This window comes from Schistocerca cancellata, chromosome 5 (assembly GCF_023864275.1).
Source record: "Schistocerca cancellata isolate TAMUIC-IGC-003103 chromosome 5, iqSchCanc2.1, whole genome shotgun sequence".
Lineage (NCBI taxonomy): Eukaryota > Metazoa > Arthropoda > Insecta > Orthoptera > Acrididae > Schistocerca > Schistocerca cancellata.
In genome coordinates this window covers 143,191,508-143,217,689 of record NC_064630.1, presented here as the reverse complement: position 1 = coordinate 143,217,689, position 26,182 = coordinate 143,191,508, and the positions used below count along the sequence as shown (strand labels likewise).

At 40.2% G+C, this 26,182-nt stretch overlaps 1 protein-coding gene across 1 annotated transcript in view; it reads left to right on the top strand.

The window, feature by feature from the left end:
- The window catches only part of LOC126188210 (cholinesterase 1-like), a 174,930-nt gene that overhangs the window by 35,893 nt on the left and 112,855 nt on the right, over nucleotides 1-26,182 (top strand). Inside the window, exons 2-4 of the mRNA XM_049929760.1 lie at nucleotides 626-763; nucleotides 10,012-10,143; nucleotides 19,727-19,889. Of these exons, the coding sequence (XP_049785717.1) occupies nucleotides 626-763; nucleotides 10,012-10,143; nucleotides 19,727-19,889 (433 nt within the window). The remainder of the gene's footprint in view (nucleotides 1-625; nucleotides 764-10,011; nucleotides 10,144-19,726; nucleotides 19,890-26,182) is intronic.

Genomic DNA, 26,182 nt, shown 5'->3' with positions numbered 1-26,182 from the left:
CCGATTTATGGACAGCCCTGCAGGATTCATGGTGTCAGTTCCCTCCAGCACTACCTCAGACATTAGTCCAGTCCATGCCATGTCATGTTGCAGCACTTCTGTGTATTCACGGGGGCCCTACACAATATTAGGCAGGTGTACCAGTTTCCTTGGCTCTTCAGTGTAGATTGTGATAAAAATGTGCTTCAAAGTATATTTTTTGCCAAATTTTTCCTCCAGTGTCAGCATTATTTCATTCATCAAAGCCAACTCTCCACATTCTGTAGTATTTCTTTCCCCTGTTTGAGCTAGTAACTGCCCAATGCTCCCCTTGAAACTCTCAATGATGTCTGCTTGTTTTGATATATCCAGTACCCAATTCCATAATTTCCTACACTTTTTAAAGTTACATAAGGAAACATGAAATAATGTTCCACCATCTCTATTTACTAGATGTAAATATGATTGTAATTTACAGTGATGCTGGTAATTATTTTATGTGTAACCATGTAATCTACCTTGTACCAATGCTCAGTGCAAACTCCTATTGTAACAGAGGAAGAAAGTAATTTCCAGAGAGGCAATTCCTGAATTTCTCTGAAATCTGTTACTGCAAATTAATGGTAATTTTACTTTTACATTTCAGAGTGAAAATACTGTAACAGTGCCAGTAGGCAGTGGTTCAGTGGTGGGCCTTAATGTGACTTCGATTGCAGGAAAGCGATATTACAGTTTCAGGAGAATACCTTATGCTGTACCCCCAGTTGGGAGTCTCAGATTCCAGGTGGGTTACTTTATTTACAAGAACGTTAATTTTTGTTATTGTTGTTCAGCTTGTTGTGCAGGCTAATTTTTGTTTAACATGTTAAGAATGCTCGTATATCTTTGTTTCACTACAGACATAATAAGATTAAAAAACACACTAGCCAGAGACAATTGGGACAGTGTCTACCACTTAAAAGGTACAAATAATAAATGGGATGAATTCTATTTATTTCTCTTGAGGCATTTTAATTTTTGTTGACCAGTTGAAACAAAAACAATTCTCAGTTATTGTGGAATAAGAGTTAAGTTGAAACTCCCAGCTAAATTAGTCAATTATTTACATTTTTCTGCTACTAGTCAAATTCAGTTATTTTATTTCAAAACATTGAAACACATTTCAAGCATGTTTTGCTTATCATCAGGTGTTGAAGCATACAGCTGTTACTTAAAGATAAAATATCTTAGTCTGACTTAACACAGAACTGTTTTGTTTACTGCTGCTGCAGTGACTACTGGAGTACAGCTCCATACCAGCAGAAGACAACATTGTACAAGAATTTCTGGCACAGCAGCTACCCCCAAATACACCAGTAGCCACTCCAGCAGCAGAACAAGTGAACAGAACAGTTCTAGTTAAATTTAGACTAAGGCATTTTGTCTTTAAGTAACATCGGTATGCGTAAACAACTGACAATGAGTGAAACATGCTTGAAACACATTTCAGTGTGTTAAATTAAACATAAAATAAATACATGTGACAGGTAGCAGAAAAATACAGATCATTATTCCACATAGTCACAGTTCCAGCAATGCTGATAAACAGTGCTGTTTCTCTGGGGGAATGCTGGGGGATGTGTACCCCTAAACTTTTTCGTCAACAAAGTAATTTTTTTACGATGTTGAGAACTTGGAAGAGTGCCAAAGATTTATTTCACGGATGTAAATTTTTTATTTCATTTTTTCGTGTTGGTAATTGTAATGCAAACGATACCAGTGCAGTGTTTGGTGGGAAAAGCGATGTCATTGACTGTTCAAGCATTTCGAAACTACGGCCGATACCATTTTTTTTATAGTTCCATGTTGATGACGTCATGGCTAAAAGCAGACGGGTGGTATGCCATGCTTCAGTTATAAGTAATTTTCACTGCATTATATCCAATGTCGGAGTACCCTCAAACTTTTGTTTAGAAAAAAAAAGCACTGCTGATAAAGCTTAGTGACTTTTTCAATAAAAGCAATCTCCTCATAGAAACCCAATTTAGATTTTGAAAATATTATAATACCATGACAGATGTCACAAAATTTGTGCAAGTCAGCAGCTATCTAGATGAAGGAAAGCATATTGGAGGCACATTTTTAGATCTCTCAAAGACAGTTGACCTTGTTACCCGTACACTTCTCTTGCACATACTGAGTGTGCGCAATATCACACACATAATTTTTGAACCCCTACATATATATGTCTGCCTGTGTCTGTATACGTGCAGGTGGATATGTGCGTGTGTGCGAATGTATACCTGTCCTTTTTTGCCCCTAAGGTAAGTCTTTCCACTCCCGGGATTGGAATGACTCCTTACCCTCTCTCCTAAAACCCACATCCTTTCGTCTTTCCCTCTCCTTCCCTCTTTCCTGATGACACAACCTCGGGTTGCGAAAGTTTGAAATTTGTGTGTGTGTTTGTGTTATATATATATAAACAAAGATGCTGTAATTTACCAAATGAAAGCGTTGGTATGTGGATAGAGACAATAAAAAACACAAACACACACACAAATTTCAAGCTTTCGCAACCCAAGGTTGCTTCATCAGGAAAGAGGGAAGGAGAGGGAAAGACGAAAGGATGTGGGTTTTAAGGGAGAGGGTAAGGAGTCATTCCAATCCCGGGAGCGGAAAGACTTACCTTAGGGGGAAAAAAGGACAGGTATACACTCGCACACACACACATATCCATCTGCACATATACAGACATAGGCAGACATATGTCTGAAAATTTTCAGGTACACAAACCAAGTTAAAGCGAACACTTTAAAAATTGCAGAAATGAATATATGGATAAATGTGGGATTTTTTGTAAACCCATGTCTTATGCTAACCAATCAAGTGCTTTAGCCACTAAGCCACCTTGGTACAGCAGTTCACAGAACTGTATGAATTACCTTGCCTCCCTCCTCAATCCAAATTCTCAATATCATTCCAGTCTACCCTAAATTCCTCCTAACACATGAATGGAATTGCCGAGGCTGTCCATAGCCCCTCAGCATCAAACTTAAATGAAGGATCCAGCCTTAAACCCAGGTGCAGGTACTTGTAAAAATGAAATGACATAATTTCAGAGACTTTACAGGTCTCATACTGATGGCTTAGTGGTTAACGCATCTGCCCAGTAAGCAGGAGACCCAGCTTTGATTCCTGGCCTTGGATCAAATTTTCACTCGCTGCTTCAGTCTACATACATAAAATCATGTCTGTATGAGACCAGTAAAGTCTCTGAAATTGCATCATTTCATTGGTAAAAGCTGGTATTGATCTGAATTAAATTTTGGATAGAGAATAAAGAGGTTATTCAAAAAAAGGCCAACAACTTCAAGGAATTTCAGGCAAAAACAATTGACAAAAGCTGAAAATATCTTATCAGAATAAAAGAGGAAAACATCTGTGAATGGATAAGAATTTCTGAGAGGAGACAGACAAGCTATCAACTCAACTGCTCCTTGTGGGTCTTTTGTATGGGAGAGAATGAACCTAGGCAATGGTTTTTATTTTGAATGAAGTGAATAAAACTACTGTGAAGTTGTCTTGATCACAGCACAATACAAACAATACAAATAGTTCATCACATAGCAGAAATAAGTAAAAATGCAAGATAGTTCCTTATAAACACATTTTTTTCTAAACCACAGACAAGTTTTTGACTTTAAATGCTACCATAGATTCATTAACCATCTTTTACAGCCACCAATAAAATAGCTAGAAATTAAATAATAATTGAGTCACCATGGAAATGCATACACATGACACTTTTTTTTGCTGATCAATGTGTTTCTTTGTTTGGTTGCCAATTGATACATATTTTGCATCAAGCATCTAATGTAGCCCCCATTTTCTAGACTGGTATACCTGTTAAGTGTACTTGATAGGTGAAATAGAGCAACAAAACCGTGCAGGCAAGCATGGTAGTAGGGCCATCTGGAGGAGAACTGAAATATGATTCTTTCTATGTAAAAGTTCAGACTGGACTACATATTCAAGTTACCCATGAAAGTTTCAAGACTAGGGCTATCAGCATATGAGACGTTTGAAAGAGCATTGTGGTTTGGTTTTAATTGTGCTAATTCGTAGTCCAGTTAGTAATATCCTTTTGTTTTGAGTTAGTGTGTTCATTTGAAAATGTGGCAAATCATTAAGGAAGACCACCACTGAGGAATTCATTGAACTTTATGGATCAGAACATTTTTTTAATTAAAAAGGAAGTAGTACCACACTTGAGGAAACCAAGATGCTACTTCCATAAAATTGGTGAAAAAAAGCAAGTAACAAGCCTACCATGGTTAATATCTATTCTTCAGTTGAAACCATGGTTACAGCTGAAGTTGAATACCTCTGAGGAGTACCATAGCATACATGGATTGGAGCCATATTTAGTGGAGGTATACATTTCCCGGGTAAATCTGTCCAAACAGAAGTGAGAGGCAAACCAGAAAATGTGAGAACCCTTTAGGATGGCACTGTATCAGGGTGAAGATGGCATAATTGCTAAGTTCTGTGATGTGGTACATAATGTATCAATTTGAATTTTAATTCACAGCCATTTCAGTAGCGGCATTTGAAGATTCATAACCTGTATGTGCTGAAGATAATCATTATGGCAGTAAACAGTAACAAAACATGTAATTAAGAAATACACGATCACAACACTAGAGGCAGACAGAGACCCCACATCATATCTCACAGAACAACACTTTATGAGAAAAGCCCTCACTATGCAGGCATAAAACTACTGAATTGCTTCCATCCTAATATCTCCAAATTGCCCATTACAAAACTAAAAATGAAATTAGAATTATGTCTCCTAAACAATCCTGTGTATTCAATAGATGAGTTTCTAGATTTAGTACACTCGTATGATGGAAGACCATCTATCTAAAAATATATGTAATCTCAGGTCTTAGACTGTGGCACAAACTGTAAATATTTGAATGTCAGATATGAATACTGTGTCACAAACTGTAGATTCCTTAATCTAAGTATAGCAATAACAATTTTTTTTATGTATAGTTCATATATGTAACTCTGTTCTCTCAACTAAATTTAGAAAAAGTTATGTAGATAAAAGTGCCAGACAATAATATGTAACCCTAGTAAGTAAGGCTCTGACTTATCCAGAAGACTAGAACAATAAAAAAACTTTTTTTGTAATCAGTTGATTTTCGATCAAAATAAATAAATAAATATTAATGTTCTGCTAAAATATTAAATTTCTGACAGAAATTTAGCCATTAACAGATCCCGAATGGATCAGACAGGTGTCACTTGATATTATGGTTTCACTGCAGGACATCTTTTGTTGGATGATGGTGTTGATTGGTGTAGTGAAAAATGAGCATCAGAAGATTCTTCCAAGAGAAACACTTGTTTAACCTGGCTGATAGACACAGAGTTTCTCTTGCCATTAATCAAAAAGTCAATTGTCTTATCTTGTCTTGGTACATGGTGTGGTCTAGTATATGGTGGTGTGAGTGTGGGTCTGATACTATCTTTGCATAGCGTGACATAGGTGCACCACTTCAGCTCTTTATGGACAACGTTTGCTGCATGCCATGTCATGATGCTGGTTGTGGTCGTATGTGTGAGATCTCATCCCTCAGACGTGCAGTGAATTGTGGTGATTGTGATACGTCCCACTGATGTGCAGTGAATTGTGGTGATTGTGATACGTCCCACTGAGAGGTATGCAGATTGACAAACTCACCTGGCAGTCATAGCATTTCCCCATAGACCAATTCAGCAGGGGATGTAATGAGTTCTGGCTTGCTTGTGGTGTGGAGGCCGAGCAGAACTAATGGCAGGGGTTGTCCACTTCATCTTGTGACACACGAGGACAGCTTTGAGGGACCAGTGCTACATCTAGAGAATGCCATTGCTGGCTTGATGGTAACTTGCTGTTATGTGATGTGACACACTGCAAAAATTGTTCAGCTGTGTAAACAAATTGGACTTGAATTGGCATCCTCTTGTCAGTTGTTATGTGCAGTAGGCATCCAAAGCGACAACACAGGTGGACATTAAAACGGCAGCTAGCATCTTGGTGGAGATATTGTCTATAGGAATAGCTGTGACCAGCATTGGAATCTGTCAACAATGGTTAGCAAATATCGTTGATCTTCTGATGGTGGTAGGCATCCCATGACATCAGTATGTACATGGGTGAACCTCCTGATTGTGTCTGGGAATTTGCCTACTGGTGTGTGAACATGACATGAAATTTTGCTGCTTTGACAATTCACGCATGCGTGAGGCCATTGACAGCAGTCCTTTTGTATCCCAGGCCACACATAATGATCAAATATGAGCTTCATCATCACTGTTATTCTGGGATGACATAAATCATGGGGCTATGAAATACTTCTTTGTGCAGCTCTGCCGGAATGAATAAGAGAGCTTTTGTCTTGGAGGTGTCCCAATATAGCTTTGTGGTTGTCTCTGGTATGTCAGTGAGTGTCAGCTGCAGGCTGTAGTACTGTTTAAGGCGATACTGTTTAGTATTGTTTAGGCAAACTGGAATTCTTAGTCAAATTGTTGTGCTTGAGCCAGACATGCAAGATCAGTTAGTGATGGCACTGGTGCATGACAAACAGTCTGCCGCAACAGTGTTCAGTCCTGAGAAATGTTTAAAGTCAGTAGAAAATTGGGCAATAAATTCCATTTAACTGAACTGCTTCAGAGAGCATTTGTCATTTCAGAGAGCATTTGTCATTGTTCTGATGGAAGGTGGAGGTCAGAGGTTTGTGGCCTGTGTAGATTGTGAATACTCTTGCCTCCAGCTGCAGTCGGAAATATTTCACAGATGTGTAGATTGCCAACATTTCCCAGTAGTATGTGCTCCATTATTACTAAGCTGGAGACAGTTTCTGAGAGTATTCTGAGAGAAGAAAGGAAGGAACAGCCAGGCCTCACTGCAGTGTTGCACCAATGGCTACCTGGCTAGCATTGACCATTAGCACGAGGATGCATCTAAAGCAGGATGAGTGAGAAGCACGGCCTCAGCAGTGCTCCTCTTGGCAGCCTTGAAGGCATCTGTCATCATCTGTAATCACTGCACAGATACCCTTTCTTTTGTTTTCGGATCGGCCAGAGCTGCTGTAAGTGGTTCTTGAAGTTCTGCAGCATATGGCAGATGGCAGTGGTAGAAATTGAGCACTCCAAGTAACCTACATAATTCTTTGGCTGTCTCTGAATGAGAAATGTTCAAAATAGAACTTCATTTGGCGTGATTCCATTGACGAAATAAGATGGGTGGAAAACGTTATATCCATTTATCCAAACAAGCACTTAGAGATGTTCAAACCAATGCCATATGTGTAAGGGGGCTCAAAACTTTCAATGAGATGCTGCTCATGTTTCTCTGGCGCTGCTGAGAAGACAACTATGTCATCAAAGTATGCAAAACAACATGGTACTCCCCATAACACTGAGTCAATGAATCATTGCCATGTTAGTATGGCATTTGTCAGGCTGAAAGTCATGACTAAGCTTTCAAACATACCAAAAGGCATTATAATGGCCAACTTTGGAGTGTCTTTCTCACCAACCAGGGTCTGCATGTTTGCTCTGGGACAATCTAGCAAGCTAAATACCTGTTTCTCACACAATGCATGGTTCTAGTCTTGTAGCAGACAAAAAGGCACTGGGTAATGGTCTGCAATCATTCTCATCTTTAAAGCATGATTCTAGCAACGTGGATGCCACAGACTTTTCTTTTTAGGGACTAAAAGCAAATGTGATGACCATGACCATTTAGGCAGGTAGATGATCCCCTTGGTTAGCATAGTGTCAAACTCATACTTAGCAGTTGCATACTGGTCGGGAGCTAATTGTCTGTGCCTTTATGAAATCGGAAGGACTGCCATTGTATCATGATATACCTGTTGCAGAGCCTCCAGCACCCTCTTGAGAGCAGGGAACTAAGTGAGCAACTTGGCATACCCCTTTCCTGTGGCCTGGGTCACCTCGGCATCATATGAGGCAGCGTGACACTGGAACCCAGTGGTGGACAGCCTGGTCACGGTTCCAGTAGCCGAGCATTTTTGACGTTGGGCATCAAATGATAATGCGCTGAGAGGCTTGTGCCAATGATAGGCTCTGTCATAACTAAAATTATGAAGTTCCATACCAAAGCAAGCCTCAGTCCCAGGTCCAGTTCCAAGTGCTGCATTCTGTATGTTATGTCACTATAGCAGAGCTGTTAGTGGCTGACAGTTGAAATACGGTGGCCAGACAGTACATATCATCCTGCAGTTTGGCAACATATTGATGATCCAAGTGAGTAACCACTAAAGCAAAATTTGTGGAATCAGACATCATGCCAGCACAAAGGAAGCTCACATCAATGTCTGCAAATTATAGTGCAGGGTTGTGAGGCCAGAATGGTGATAGCTGTACCCCCAGTCTTGAGATGCAGGTACACCCATCTCTGACATGTTCCTGTTATTGAGTGTGTAAAATGTATTCTTGATGACAAATCATGTCAGGGTCACCACTGTTGTAACTCTTGCGGTGTGGGAGGCTTGAGACTTAAATTTGATGTTCTTATTGTGGAATAATTTTGTGCAGGTGTCTACTGTATTTAATACATTTTATATCTGTAATTAGAGTGCTTTCAAATTTCAGCAATCACAAGGAAACATGAAAATACAATTAACATAAACTGGAGAAAACAATTCATTGATAGACGCTAAGGGCAAGAATCTCAGAAAGTAATCAGTAATGGAAAAGTCTAAAATATATCTCTTAAAACCATAGAACATCTGTGACAATACCACAAAGCTGGCTCCTAGTGGCCAGTGCATGAACTCAGTTGACTACAAGGAAGCAACCTGCTGATCATGCGATGACAGCTGAATGACTGCCAGTTGCCACAGCATGAGTTATTAAGATCTTAAATAATTCTGTTACATATTATGTCTTTTTCATCAATGTTATTAGTTACCCACCTCTTCTTCCCCATCAACCCCATATTATGTTTTGACTGTTTTTGCCTAAGACATTACTTGGTAGCAGGTGTCTTAATTGACTTCCATCATGGAAATGACTAAATCATGTATTTAAGCAGTGGGAAATCTGGATGGAAAATGACAATGACTATATGCAGAGATGTTGAGACCACCACCATCTACTCCAGTCTGGTCACAAACATCACCTATCCTATCATAGGTAGGGCTGTCTGTGTGGATGACAACCAACAATCTGTCTGACGATATGAATGGCCATCAACAAATTGTTGCCAAGAAACAGATGGACCACCCAGTTGCTGAGCACACTGCCCAACACAACATTCTTCATTTTAATGGTTGCTTCACAGTCTGTGCCCTCTAGATCCCTTCCACAAACACCAGATTTTCTGTATTGTGCAGGTGGGAATTTACTCAGCAGTATATTCTATTTTCTTGTAACTCTCCTGGCCTCAACCTTCATTAGTCATTGCACTACACCTACCTATCCCCTTCCATGTTCCTACTCTGGCACTACACAGTCATCTATTCCGCCAAAGCATCCTCAGTCTTTTTACTTCTCTCCATTTCCATCCCCCCTCCCCCTCCCTCTCTGCTCATAACTGTAGTACTCCCTCTCTACCTCATCCCAGTCAGTCTCTATCTCTCCCTGTATGCTCCCACAAGCAGACTTTACTGTCTCCCACCACCCACTCCTACCCTGCCATCTCTCCCCCTTCCCATCCCAGTCTTCTCCATACCCCCACCACCTGCACTGCTTCACCCATCATGTGCTACTGCTTGCAGTCTGACTAGTAGTAATCTATCCTTTTCATAATAAATCATGTATTTGTCACTCTCATCACTACATTGAAAATTCTGGACCTTGGATGTAGGCCTGCTTGAATTTGTGTGAATTTCTTGATACTCACCAGATGAGAGTAAAGAATCCTATTTACTTTGCTGCTTTATACAAGAATTCAGAGCTTGAAATGAATACTCTTGTAATGCATTAGTATGCAAATGACTGAAATTGTTTTAATTGTGTCAAAATTTTCAGGATCCAGTGCCTTTTGTTTTAAATGAAACAGTAGATGCTACTAAGATCTCTCCATTTTGCACACAAGAGCTAATTGCTGGAATAACGTATGGACAAGAGGACTGTCTGTATCTCAATGTATATACTCAGAAGGTGAGTGCAAAACAATACACATATAATACTCTAAACCAGTTTGAGCAGGCAAAATTGAGGTGTTTTGTGGTAATTCAGACTGCAGCAACTGTTTCATATGTAACTCCATTTAAAAAAAAGTTGAAAGTATTCTCGTGGTCAGGAGTATTTTACCAGAAACATAACTACAGCAGAGAGAGAGAGAGAGAGAGAGAGAGAGAGGGAGAGGGAGAGAGAGAGAGAGGGGTTAGGGTAGTGTAAAAGAACAACATGCATTTGATTACTGAATTAAGTATTCAACTCGGTGTTTATATCTTTTGTTCATTCATTCTGTCTAGTCTGCTCTCCCAAATCAACCAACCATTCATTCATTCATTCATATCCTGTGTTTTGTAAATCCCACTGTCCCACATAGCCTACAGGGATGTGGAATAAGCCATATTGTAAATTAACAGACAGAAGCATTAATTATAGGCTACTTTTGCGATGGATAATAACAACCAATTTGTGCTAATGTATTGCTCAATGCATCCTCCATGTAGTGCGTCATGTTTTCTCGTATCATTGACAGAGCACTAAAAATAATTTGCTAGTATAAGACCTTAATTAAAGCTAATATAGGAAATCTTAAAAAGAGAGCTTAGAAACCTAAATTCTTTGAAAAGCAAAAAAGTAAATAAGAATAATCAGAACAAGCTACTAATTATGTTTATATTCCATCTTAACTAAATGCCTATTTCTGTAAACCCATAAAGCAGGAGAGTCTTTAACAGTGTAGAATGAATTAAACACTAATAAGGAGAAGCAGAAACTTCAGGGTAGTTTGTAAAGGATGATAACAACAAATTATGGCTAGTGGAAATCTGCTCACACTGAAAATTATGGTAGTTAAATCCAGATTACTCTACATAAATTATATGTAAATTAGGTGAAAAACAAGTCCTTTGAAAAAAGCCTGTGCTTCTCCTCTTATGCTGTTCAGTTGCTGTTTTATCTAATATATGATTAAAGCATTTATGTAACTTAACATAGAACACCACCAGCTGTATATATTCTGACAAATCCAAAACATGTTTGTTATGAACACTAGTGTAAGTGAAGTTACCAAACTTGAACTCCATACTCTGATAACTTGCAAAGGGACTGGTGAATAAGGCACTCTTTTACTTTATATTTGAAGACCTAGGGACTTAAATTTCCTACCTGATATCTACCAGTAACCTGTTGTAGACTTCAGCACCAGATTATAAGACTCCATTCTGAACCCTAGATAGAGATGCATTGTCTATATGAGACTTAGTTTTATTTTTAATATTATGGCTGCAGACTGAATAATTCAACCTGAATTCACACTTGTTGTTAACCACAAATACAATCAGGGAGCAAATTTATTGGCAGGTAAGCATGTCCTTGACAAGGCATGCACAAGGTGCTCAGTATCAACTTCACCTTACATTCTTATTGCATGCTCATGCAGAATAAATGTACATTTTTAGAAGTTAGCTGCATTGCTCCAGAAGAATATGCTTTTTTTTTGTACGTGTGTGTGTGTGTGTGTGTGTGTGTGTGTGTGTGGGAGGGGGGGGGGGTTGGAGCTGATGTGGCCCACCACAAATTTCTCTCCTGGGCCAAACTTTTCATCTCAGAGTAGCAACTGCAACCATCTTCTATTATTTGCTGGATGTATTCCAGGCTCTGTTTTCCTCTACAGTTTTTAACCTCTACAACTCCCTCTAGTATCATGGAAGTTATTCTGTGATTTCTTAATGCATGTCCTATCATCCTGCCCATTCTTCTCATCAGTGGTTTCAATATATTCCTTTCCTCGCTGTTTCTGCAGAGAATCTCCTCATTCCTTACCTTATCAGTCCACCTCATTTGCCTTCTATAGCCCCACATCTCAAATGCTTCGATTATCTTATGTTCCAGTTTTCCTATAGTCCATGTTTTACTACCATCTAATGCTGTACTCCAAACATATGTTCTCAGAAATTTCTTCCTCAAATTAAAACATATGTTTGATGTTAGTTGACTTCTCTTGGCCAGGAATGCCCTTTTTGTAAGTGGTTGTCTGTTTTTATGTCATCCTTGCTCAAACCTTCATGGGTTATTATGCTGCATAGGTAGCAAAATTCGTTAACTTCATCTACTCTGTGATCCCCAATTCTGATGTTAGGTCTCTCATTGGTTTCATTTCAGATACTTATTATTACTTTTGTCTTTTCTCGATTTACTCTTAAGTCCATATTATGTATGCTTTATACTGTTCATTCCAGTCAACAGCACCTATGATTCTTCTTCATTTTTACTGAGGATAGCAATGTCATCAGTGAATCTTATCAGTGATATCATTTCACACTTGAACCTTTCTCCTGTTTCCATCATTGTTTCTTTGATGTATAGGTTGCACAGTAGGGACAAAAGTCTACATCCATGTCTTAAACTATTTTAATCTGAGCACTTCATTCTTTGTCTATCAATATTATTAGTCCTTGTTGGTTTTTGTATATACTGTGCATTATCCAAATTTATTTGTAGCTTACCCCTATTTTTCTCAGAATTTTGAACATCTCGAACAATTTTGCATTGTAGAACACTTTTTCCAGGTCAACAAATCCTATGAACATCTGTTGATTTTTCTTTAGTCTTGCATCTGTTATCAACTGCAACATCAGGTGCCTCTCAGGTGCATTTAGCTTTCCTAAAGCCAACCTGATTGTCATCTAACAGATCCTGAGTTTTCTTTTCCATTCTTCTGTATGTTTTTTGTTAGTAACTGAGATGCATGAGCTGTTAAGCTGAATGTGTGATAATTCTCACACTTGTCAGCTCTTGTAGTCTTTGGAATTATGGGGATGATGTGTTTCTGGAAGTCAGATGGTACGTCAACAATGTAGGAAAAGACAGACTGCTTCTTACTATAAAGAAGACATGTTAAGTTGCAGGCAGGCACATTTAAAAGACACTTACATAAAGCTTTTGGCAACAGCCTTCATCAGCAAAAGAAAAACACACACCATTTTTACACACAAGCAAGTACACCTCATGCTCACCCGACCACCAACTCCAGCATCGTGGGCTGGAATGCAACTATCACTTGATATGCAAGCAGCAGTCTGGAGGGAATGGGGATGGGGAAGAAATAGTAGTGTATGGGTGGGGAGAGAGTTGAATGCTGTCTGGTGGAGTGTGCAGTGACTACAGTGCCAATAAGTGCAGCATCAGGAGGTTGTGGGGCAGGGAGGTGGGGAAAAAGGAGCAAAAAAGGAGAGGAGCCATTTATGGGGGAGGAGTGAGATGATTAGTGGAGGCCTTCTGCCAGGTAGTCATTGTGATTCTTGATTCATAGAATAGGGAATATCCATATACAACCTCAAAACAAATCCTAACCTAATCATCTACCTGTAGTCAAAGGTTCCACCACTGTTGTTATGATGGCCTCTGCCAGTTATCTGACTGCTCCACCTATAAACTCTGCCAGAATGATCCCATCCCAGAATCCCAATACAAGCTCCAATCCCTGCTTAAAGCCTGTGGTAAAGCCCTTCCCAGAATCTCTTTCCTGAAGCCATTTCCCTCCTCAACCCTATGACACCCCACAAACCCACCTTGTACACACTTCTGAAAATCCACAAACCTAACAATCCTGGAACCCTGTTGTGGCTGGTTGTTGTGGCCCCACTGAAAGAATTTCAGTCCTCATTGACCAACATCTCCAACCAGTTGCCCATAATCTAGCCTCCCATGTCAGAGACACTGACCACTTCCTTCACCGACTCTCCACCATCCCCACTTCTTTACCTCCTGGATCCCTGCTCGTCACTGTTGATGCCGCCTCCCTGTACACCAACAACCCTAATGCCCATAGTCTTACCACTGTTGAACACTACCTTTCCCAATGTCTGTCAGACTCCAAACCCACTATCTCATTCTACCTCTTACTAACTTTATCATAACCCACAACTACTTCTCCTTTGAAGGGAAAATATATAAAAAAATCCACAGCACAGCCATGGGCACCTGTATGGCAGACTTCTCTGATAACCTTTTTATGGGCCATCTAGGAGAGACCTTCCTAGCCTCCCTAAACACTAGTCTGGTTCAGGTTCATTAATGATATCTTCATAATCTGGACTAAGGGCCAAGACACCCTATTTTTTTTCTTTCACATCCTCGACGTCTTCTCTCCTAACCACTTCACGTGGTCCTCCACCTTCCTAGATGTTGACCTCCTCCTTTCTGATGGCTCCATCCACACCTCTGTCCACATTAAACTCACCAACCACTAACATTACCTGCATTTCGACAGCTGTCATCCCTTTCACACCAACAAATCCCTCTCATACAGCCTGGATACTCAGGGATGGTATATCTGCAGTGACAAGAACCCCCGTGCTCAGTATGCTGAAGGTCTCACAAAGGCCTTCACAGACAGCCACTATTCCCCTGACCTAGTCCACAAACAGATCTTCATTCCATTTCACCTCACACTCCCAGTCCTCCCACCACCCTCGAGCACCAGCCACAAAGGAATGTCCTCTTTGTTACACATTATCACCCTGGAGGCCAGGGCTTTGATTACCTATCATCATGCCCTGAAATGAGGGACATCCTATCCAAGATATTTCCCACCCCTGACAAAGTAGTGTTCTGTCACCCAGTCAACCTCCACAATATCCTAGTCCACAATTACGCCACTCCCATTACCAACCCCTTTCCACAAGGATCATATCCCTGTGGAAGACCCAGGTGCAAGACCTGACCAGTCCACCCACTCAGCACGTCCTATTCAAGTTCTGTCACAGGTTTATCCTATTATGTCAGGGGCTGGACCACCTGTGAAAGCAGCCATGTCATTTAGCAGCTCTGCTGCAAACATTGCATTGCTTTTTATATCTGTATGACTACCAACCAGCTGTCCACCAGGATGAACAGCCACTGTCAAACTGTGGCCAAGGGCAAAGTAGAACATACTGTGGCTCAACATGCAGCTGGACATATCTTACTTGATTTCAATAGCTGCTTCACTGCCCAAGCCATCTTGATTCTTCCCTCCATCACCAGCTTTTCTGAACTGCACAAATAGGAGTTATCCTTACAACACCTTCTGCACTACTGTAATTATCCCAGCCTCAAACTGTGATAACATTCTGTCACCTCACCCTTCACCCAACATTTTCCACTCCCTCTGTGCTATCATCTCCTCCCTATTCTCGTATCCAACCCTGTTTGTTTGATGCCCTCTGCCAAGGAACCCACCCATCTTTCCTCACTCCTCTCCCTTTTTGCTCCTTTTTTCCCCACTCCCTGCCCTGCAACCGCCTGATGCTGCACTTGGCACTGTAGTCACTGCACACTCCACCAGACACCATTCATCCCTCTCCCCACCCATACACTACTATCCCTTCCCCACCCCCACTCCTTCCAGAGTGCAGCTTCCATATCAAGTGATAGTTGCATTCCGGCACAAGATACTGGAGATGTTGGTCATGTGTGCTGCTTGTGTGTACAAATGGTGTGTGTTTCTCTTTTGGTGATGGAGGCTGTGGGCAAAAGCTTTATGTAAGTGTCTTTTAATTGTGTTTGTTTACAACTTAACGTGTCTTCTTTATGGTAAATAGCAGTCTGTCTCTTCCTGCATTGCTGATATTCCTGCCTGGAGTTTCCGTTGTTAGTTGGTACACCATCAGAGTCATACATCCTACACACTAGCATGACTAGTCATTTTGTTGCTACTTGCCCCAATGATTTTAGAAATTCTGATGGAATGTTAACTATCTGATCTGGCTTATTTGATCTTAAGTCATCCATAGGTCTTTTAAGCTATGATTCTAATTCTGGATCCTCTATCTCATTCCTGTCACCTCCTGTTTCTTCTTCTGTTGCATCATGAGACAAGGTGTCCCCTCATAGAGACCTTCAGTTTACTCTTTTCACCTATCCACTCACTCCTCTGCATTTAACAGTGGATCTGTCATTGCATTATTAATGTTACTGCTTCAGCTTTTAATTTCACTGACAGTTGTTTTGACTTTTCTTTATTCTGAGTCAATCTTTCCGACAATCATTTCTTTTTTCATTTCTTCACAATTTTCATGCAGCCATTACTTCCCCTGCACTTCCTGCTTATTTCATTCCTAAGTGACTTGTATTTCTGTATTCCTGAATTTCTTTTAATATTTTTATACTTCCTTCTTTTGTCGATCAACTGAAATGTTTCTTCTGTTATTCATGGTTTCTTCACAGTTAACTTCCTTGTACCTAAATTTTTTCCCACTTCTGTGACTACCAATTTAGATATGTCCCTCCCTCTTCCACTGAATTTTCTACTGAGCTGTTCACTATTGCAGTATTTACAGCCTCAGAGAACTTCATGCTTATCTCTTCCTTCCTTAGTACTTCCATAACTCATTCTATGTGCATTCATTCTTCCTGTCTAGTCTTCTGAACTCCAGCCTATTCTTAATCTTTACTAAATTGTGGTTTGAGTCTATATTTGTTCTTGGGTGTGCTTCATAATCCAATATCTGATTTCAGAATATCTGCCTGACTATAATGTAATCTAACTGGAATCTTCCTGTATACCCTGGCACCTTCCAAGTATACCTCCTTCTCTTGTGATTCTTGAACAGAGTGTTTCCTATTCCTTACTGATATTTGATGCAGACCTCAATTAGTCTTCCAGCTCTCTCATTCCTACAAGCAATTTCATATGCTTCCATAACCCTTTCTCCTACTCCCTTTCCTACAACCACATTCCAAACATCCATGACTATTAGATTTTCCTGTCCATTTATGTAATGAATTACCTGTTTGATTCCTCATGTAGTTTCTCTACCTCTTCATCCTCTGATAGCAACTTTAGCATATATTGAATTATTGTTATTGTTGTTTGGTTTCAATTCTGAAGAGAACAACCTTATCATTGAACTGTTCACAGTAACTCACTATCAGTCCTACCTTCCTATTCACAATGAATTCTATTCCATCATGTCCATATTGAGTGGAAGAATACAAAGTACGCTAGGAATCTAATTTAGTAGTCAACATTATCAGAGAGGTTTCGAAAAAAAAAAAAAAAAAACAGGTAGAACAAAGCTTTTTGGGTAGCCTATCCAGGTGTTGGTAGCACTTCTGGTTATTGTCCATATGGATGCTTAGGACCTTCATACATGGAGCCCTATCCAGTATGTACTCCTTGATTGCTACTTCTGTTACCTGTAAGTCACTTTTATTTGCTGGAAAATGCATAATATATGTCTTTATAAAATTGAAAGTTAAGCTGTTTAGTACAAACCAGATATAAGCCTGTTCCATTATTCAGTTTTTTTGGACTATGTTTGTTGGTTGACTCTGGCTGGATTTTTCATAGCAGTGTAGCAGATTATGCCTTGTTCATGGACTTGAAATGTTTTGCCGTGTTCATTCTTTGTGTAGCCACAGACATCCAGATATACATGTTATTCGCTAAACTCTCAACATGTACTGAATATGCAGCTAGTATTTTTGTTCACACAGAGGAAATGGAAGAACCGTCTCAGCACCCCTTTTTTTACCTCTTGTTTTTAATTCCAATATTTCTTTCTCATCCTTTTAGTCAATATTTTACTCCTCAACATTTCTGGACTGAAGCTGACACAGTGGTTACCAATGTGCTATCTTTGACCACCTACTCTCTCTGATGCACCCCACCCAACTTCACCTTTGTCACCGCTTGCCCTCATAACAGGTTGGACCCTCTCATCCAATGGTCTGAGTGGCCTGCTCCGCCTTTTTAATGTTCCCTATCCTATATTCCTCTTCCCCCCCAAGCAAGGGTCTATTAGTTCCAAAAGTTAGGATAGAGTATCTGCAGTTATGGATACCTGTCAGCAGCACTGAAATTTCACCTACTGAATGTAAGTACTGACAAGAATATATAAAATAATATCGTTATCATGCTGCATGCCTTCATTAATTTTGTGGACATGAAGGTTCAGCTCTTCTAAAGCATACATCTTTATCTACACTCCTGGAAATGGAAAAAAGAACACATTGACACCGGTGTGTCAGACCCACCATACTTGCTCCGGACACTGCGAGAGGGCTGTACAAGCAATGATCACACGCACGGCACAGCGGACACACCAGGAACCGCGGTGTTGGCCGTCGAATGGTGCTAGCTGCGCAGCATTTGTGTACCGCCGCCGTCAGTGTCAGCCAGTTTGCCGTGGCATACGGAGCTCCATCGCAGTCTTTAACACTGGTAGCATGCCGCGACAGCGTGGACGTGAACCGTATGTGCAGTTGACGGACTTTGAGCGAGGGCGTATAGTGGGCATGCGGGAGGCCGGGTGGACGTACCGCCGAATTGCTCAACACGTGGGGTGTGATGTCTCCACAGTACATCGATGTTGTCGCCAGTGGTCGGCGGAAGGTGCATGTGCCCGTCGACCTGGGACCGGACCACAGCGACGCACGGATGCACGCCAAGACCGTAGGATCCTACGCAGTGCCGTAGGGGACCGCAGCGCCACTTCCCAGCAAATTAGGGACACTGTTGCTCCTGGGGTATCGGCGAGGACCATTCGCAACCGTCTCCATGAAGCTGGGCTACGGTCCCGCACACCGTTAGGCCGTCTTCCGCTCACGCCCCAACATTGTGCAGCCCGCCTCCAGTGGTGTCGCAACAGGCATGAATGGAGGGACGAATGGAGACGTGTCGTCTTCAGCGATGAGAGTCGCTTCTGCCTTGGTGCCAATGATGGTCGTATGCGTGTTTGGCGCCATGCAGGTGAGCGCCACAATCAGGACTGCATATGACCGAGGCACACAGGGCCAACACCCGGCATCATGGTGTGGGGAGCGATCTCCTACACTGGCCGTACACCACTGGTGATCGTCGAGGGGACACTGAATAGTGCACGGTACCTCCAAACCGTCATCGAACCCATCGTTCTACCATTCCTAGACCGGCAAGGGAACTTGCTGTTCCAACAGGACAATGCACATCTGCATGTATCCCGTGCCACCCAACGTGCTCTAGAAGGTGTAAGTCAACTACCCTGGCCAGCAAGATCTCCTGATCTGTCCCCCATTGAGCATGTTTGGGACTGGATGAAGCGTCGTCTCACGCGGTCTGCACATCCAGCACGAACGCTGGTCCAAATGAGGCGCCAGGTGGAAATGGCATGGCAAGCCGTTCCACAAGACTACATCCAGCATCTCTACGATCATCTCCATGGGAGAATAGCAGCCTGCATTGCTGCGAAAGGTGGATATACACTGTACTAGTGCCGACATTGTGCATGCTCTGTTGCCTGTGTCTATGTGCCTGTGGTTCTGTCAGTGTGATCATGTGATGTATCTGACCCCAGGAATGTGTCAATAAAGTTTCCCCTTTCTGGGACAATCAATTCACGGTGTTCTTATTTCAATTTCCAGGAGTGTATGTACATAATCTGCAAACAACATGAAATGTGTGGTAGAGAATACTTACAATTGTACCACAAGTTAGAGTTTCTCCCCATTCCAGATGCATATGGTGTAGTTCAGTAATAATAATTTTATAACCTCAAAGAATAAAAGTGAGCATTATTTTGGACTGATTTTTTTCTCTTGATAGCTACCTCAAGAAACTGATAATATAGATGCTGCTGTTTTAGTTTGGATACATGGCGGGTCTTTCAAATCTGGTTCTGGAAATGATCTAATGTATGCACCAGACTACATCATGGAGGCAGATGATGTAATACTTGTGACAATCAACTACAGGTTGGCAGCAATTGGTGAGCTTTAGAGATGCAGTTAACTTTAACTTCTTTCTGTACTTTAAGGCATGTTATTCAGATTAGAGAAAAATACATAGCTAAGATTATTATTACTAGAACAATGCTTGTTACTGATTAAAAACTCTAGATGATTTTGCCATATATTCTATTCAATTGAACAGAATATAAGAAACTGAAGATTCATATACTATGTTTATTCATAAATGAGAAAGGAAAACATCATTTTGATTTTTATATGTGCATTATGTAAATACAAGTGTCAGAGCCTGATGCAGACTAATAGAAATTAATGTTACAGAAGGGGTGCCATCTTCTGGCAGCTTCTAAAACAGAACTAACTGTAGAAAAGTTGTCAGATAACTACTTTTCTTTGATAGGCACTTTATGATAAAATTTTGCTATTAAGTCTCTGCAAATAATATCTCATTACCATAAAATTTCATTAACAGTATTTTCAGCCTCCTGGAAGAAAAAACCACCAATGTATTAACAAAATAAGTAATGTGTTATAGCATTCAGCTTTCTGTGTTCATTTATTTGTTCTGCTGTAATGTAATATCAGACTTTTGCTTTCAAGATATATTTGCTTACTTGCTGTGTCATCTATTTGAAATTTTAGGTTTTCTTCTAGACTGTCTAATTTCCCCCCTTAAAACAATGAATTTCAGTCCAGGGGGTGGGGAAGATGTGGGTTTGGGGTGAGGGACGGTTGGGGTGGGGAGCAGATGGGGTAAGGGCTATGGGGCTGCTGCCCCCCCAGAACTACATCTGTTTTTCTTTAATATCGAAAAGAAAGAAAAATTCTTCGCAACGTAGCTTTCAGACTTAACAATCTCAAAAATTTTCTCATTATTGTACCATATTTACCTGAACATAAGACAACCCTGAATATAAGATGACTCACTTTTTTTTTTTTCTTTTTTTTTTTTTTTTTTTAATGAGGCTCTTTGAGACTTTAATACATTCTGACTAATCAAAAATACAATCTTTTATTCATGTAAGGGATCTATCTAAAAAGTTAACATTACACCTCTTCTAAATTTATTCTATTTTTTTATTGCATACATTTTGATAATACATGGAGAAATAAAATAAACAAAAAGAAATTGTTTGCATTAATTTTTACTTGCACTGTCTTTTTTGTTTACTTAGCCTGTTATCTGTGGTATCAGTCATCATCATCATCATCATGGGCATCATCCTTCAAAAGAAAACTGTGAATCTTATGTGTCGATTGTCACAAATATTTGGGTGTTTCTTCTGAATATGTTGTTATTTCTGAGGTTGTGATTATTGTGGGATATGAGAACACAGCTGTTTTTCTCTGAACACATAGCTGATTTTGCTTATATTGTGACATGAGAATGTTACAATGACACTTGCTTCCAAACACATCATCTGCCCACTGTTCTCCCATTGGCTGTGTAGAGCCAGCAGCTCACACAACCCCAATTGTTCCTTTCATACCTCCCGGTGAGCGTCAACAACACTGCTGCATAAAACATGTAAGTACATCACTGGTGCACATCTAGAATTTCAGTGCTGCCTGCAAACATGTACGTTATGATTGAGTATTTGTTCAATTTTAAAGTCAGTTTGATTCTGAGTGCAAACAGATTCAGGCAAACTGCAGTTTAAACATGGTAGATGTTCATAAAAAGCCAGTGTACACAGAATACCTACCCATCTTTGGCTGCATGACGAAATGTCTTCCTGTTCAACACTCTCCTCCCTGAACTCATTGTAGTTCTCAAACCTGCCGGGTACTGTTCCCCTTCCAACTTTCTCTATTGCTGTGCTTGAGAAACAGTGAAACATAGATAGCACTATCTTCAAGGGTGCAGGTCATATGAACAACAGCAACTAATACAGAAATAAAAAATAGCAATCACTATTCAGTCCAATTCTTAAACTTTCACCCATCCTGCAATGTAGTGGCGTCTGTTGGTACTATCTCCAGAATGGGTCTTTTTGCTGTATTTTGTTATCATGACAACAATCTCAGTTTATTTAGTATCATTTTTTTCATTTGTTAAACATTTCATTCTGTGTTAATTTTTTGTCTCATTTCATCTGAAAGCCATAATCTTGTTCTAAATCTGATTAAAAAGCTTGTAACAATTTTCTCCAGTATTCTAATTCATGCACGGAGACCAAATTTCTCATTTACTTCACCTTGGTAAATCATTACTTTCTCATAACCAAGTAAAATATTGACTTTGGTTCAGAATCAAGTAATGTTTTTTGAAGGACAAGATTTTTGCCTTCGAAGTTATCTTTACTTAAAAAGCAGCGTAAATGTATGTGCACAGTATCCATATATTTATGAGAACTTTTATTGCAGGCCTGTTCAGATACAAAAAAGTTTGCAAGTTGATTGAATTTAATGTTATTTCATCCTATGTTTCTCAAAATTGTCAATTTTTAAGTGGATTATTAGATTGTTGTAGTGGCTAGTTCATAGTTTCTCACATAGACTGTGCCCCTCTCACATGTCCCTTGCACTAGCACCATAAATCAAATATCATGTGATTGTTCAATGAAGGCTGATACTCTATTGAGCACTTCAGCGTGTAGGGAAATCTTGAAATATTCAAATGCAAGAATTGTTTGATATGCCCTACCCTTTGGGATTGTTTAAAATAAATTTTTATGAAACCTTTGTAGCCGAGGCTTCATCTATAAATGTAGGACAAGTCATATTATATTAATGTATTAAAAAATGTAAAAACATTGACCTCAGCAGCAGTAGTTTAATCTGTGAATATAAGATGACCCCATATTTTTTGAATGACAAATTTGGGAAAAAGCCTTGTCTTATAATCAAGCAAATTTGGTAGTTGGTATTATAACAGATTAAGAAAACACCTTCATTTACTCTAGATAAATTGGCTATACAAAATTCCTATTAGCTCAGCCCCTCCTCCCCCCCCCCCCCCCCCCTAAAGCCAAAGTCCTGTGTTCACCTCAGGGGAAATTAACTTAGTTCTCTGGAAAGGGGGGGGGGGGGGAGTGTTGGGATGTAGTTGGCCAGATATCTCCAATTGCTTCAGGTCATATATCAGTCAGTTCCCCAAAGGACATGAATGTCTGTTGCCATTAACGGTAGAGAGCTGCTTGCCATATGTGGTAAGGAAATGATTCCTTCCGATTCTCGTAGCATTTGTTTATCTAAGATTGGACTGGAGTCCTGTTTGTTAGAAACAAAGTGTTTAATTTGCAAACAAGTTATCCCAGTTATGCATTTACCACAAGTCACATCCAGATTGTTGAAATGCTGTTAGACACCTTCTTGCATTGTGGAAAAAATGGCCCAGTTCCACTTATATCCTTCACAGAGGGTCATATAGGTTGTTATTAGACACTGTAACTGAACACTGATTTTTCACTGACCTATTATTTGTCCACTTCTCCTACCTTGTGATATTTCGGTATTGGATTTCTCTCCCGCCATTTTTTATTAAAAATTTTACGTGTAGTACTTGGTTTTTAGAATTTGTTTTTAATGTAGTTTCAACAAGTCTTATCTTTGATGTACAACAATTTGTTTGCAGGTGATAATATTCATTTTCCTCTATTTATGTTTAGATTCAAGCATGTCTGTCTTAAGTTAAAACTGTCTGCTCACATAAACCCTAGATTGTGGAACTCATTAAAAATATGAAAGTGATGGAGCAAATGGAACTACTTGAGAGTTAAGGGAGCCACTTCTTCAGTGTAGCACTTAAGTTACATATTACTTTGTACAAGTATCTTCTACCACTTGGTAGGAAAAGTTTTATTTCCTTATGTGTTTATACATAATTGTGGAAATTAATTTCACTGAGAATAAGCAACAGGTAGTATTATAGTAATTTGTTTCTGAATTAATATGCAGGAATGAAATTTCCACTGTGCAGCAGAGTGTGCACTGATATGAAATTTATTGGCAGGTTAAAACTGTGTGTCAGACTGAGACTCAAGCTCAGGACCTTTGCACTTTGTGGACAGGTGCTCTGCCGACTGAGTTACCCAAGAATGGCTCATGACCCACCCGCACAGATTTACTTCCACCAGTAACTCATCTCTTAGTTTCCAAACTTCACAGAAGTTCTCTTGTGAAACTTGCAGAACTAGCGTTCCTGAAAGAAATAACTTTGCAGAAACATGGCTTAGTCATAGCCTGAGGCTGAAATTCATTCTGGAAACATCCCCCATGCTGTGGCTGAGCCATTTCTCTGCAATATCCTTTCTTCCACATCTGCTAGTCCTGCTAGTTTCACAGGAAAACTTCTGTGAAGTTTTGAAAGTATGACTGAGGTACTCATAGAAATAAAGCTACGAGGGCAGCATTGGTAGAGCTCTTACTCACAAAAGGCAAAGGACCCAAGTTTGAATCTTGGTCCAGCACACAGTTTTAATCTGCCAAGGAGTTTCATTAATGTTCTGTTTTGGATCATGTGCTCTGTAAATGTTTTTCATCACCCCCCCCCCCCCCCTCCCCTTCCATTAAATTCTTTGCAAGTGATCTTACTGAACCGTTATTTGTGACTGTGTGAGGAAGTGTTGTTTTCTTGTAATTTAAACTTACATTTGGCCAGGTACTACTCTCTTGGCTGTTATTGTTGGATTTTAGTAATGGAACTGCTTCTTCTCCTTCAAGTATGACATTGTAGGCAGTTGTACCATTTAGTGAGGCTTTTGTAATTCAGTTATCAAAGTTTTTTTAAACTTGAGCTGCATATGAAACCAGTGGGGACTCTCCCCAACTTATTTGATAATTTGTGATATGGTTTGGAACAGTACAAGCTATACAGAGCAACAAATTGAAGCCAAGTACCGTTTATTCTGTATCAGAGTTCCTCCAGTAACAACTGGAGTTCAGAATGTAAAAACAAGAAACTGATACATTTGTTGGCACAAACTTCACTGATCAAATTACAACTTACTCAGACTGGACCTGGGCTGCCTAATATGCAAAAGTCTGCCATGGCCTCATCAGAAGATGCTTGTGATTACAAGCACCATCTGGGCAGTGTTGCCACAGTGGTTGATGTGGGCTGGTGTGTTGGCCAGCCTCGATGTAAGTGTAGGCTGTTTTCCACATCCCACTAGATGAATATGAGGCTGAACCCATGTCCTACCTCAGATACGTGTTGTGCAAACATTTAGAAAAAGTTCTCACACTTCCACATGGAATTTACTTTAGATGCAGACAGATGGAGTACATTGATTCTTACACTGGCATTTCAACAGGAGAAGCAATCAGACAATCCCTACGCAACAGTGCATCTGGACCACAGTGACTGACTGGTATGGTAAGCAATAGCTTTACAGGAGTGTGTGGCAGGTACTGTCTAAGACTTACTTGCACATTAGCAGTATGGTCAGCCTCTGTACTTTCTCAACCTGTAACTTACCTGCTCTTACCTGCAGTGCATACAGTAATGCATTATTTGCTACCCTGTGAATTCTATCTCTGTACAAAGGCATAAAACTAACATGTGGAAATAAAGGTTTGCCACTACTGAAGAAAATACTAAAGTTCTGGTAAAAATCAAGTACTTGATGGCTATAATTAAACTTTTCCTATTTAACACATTATAACACAGAAACTAATTCCACACAAATACTAAACTTGGTAGCATTAATATCCAGAGTGTGGGGTGCATGATTTCCGTGCATCACAGTGCCATTGTCCAGATCCAGCTATGGCCACTAGGTGCTGTGATCAGTCATCATAATTCATAGTCTCACAAACCTGACCAGTTGCAGTGAACTTGTTGCTGTGTCAACATGACCTTGAACAAAAGGAGCAGGGCATTATAGGTGAAGCTCTATTATCAAAACAACAGTAATGTTGTAGCTGCACTTCGAGAATAATGCCAGCAGAAAGGATTACAGAAGGGTCCTCTTTCTCCACCATCTGTGTGGAGCATGATGAAGTGGTTCAGATCAACTCAACTGGGTGTTGCTCTGGGGAAGAGGCTGACGACTAGTTGAACCACAGGTTGTTGATGAAATCACTGTTGCACACTACACTGCATGCAATTCCTGAATATCAGGCTGTGTGCGTGCTGTTTTTATGACAGTTGAACATCCTGTGGTCCACTGTAAGGAAGGTGCTATCAACCATTCTCAAGTGGTACCTGTACAAGATCCATATCATATAGCAGCTTGCACCACAGGACATACAACGACGTGTTGACTTCACTCTCCACTTTCTCACAAGGATTGAAGTTGATGAGGGCTGGCCCTGGACCAGGGCAAGGTGAACACACAGCATTGCTGAGTGTGAGGATCTTCACCTC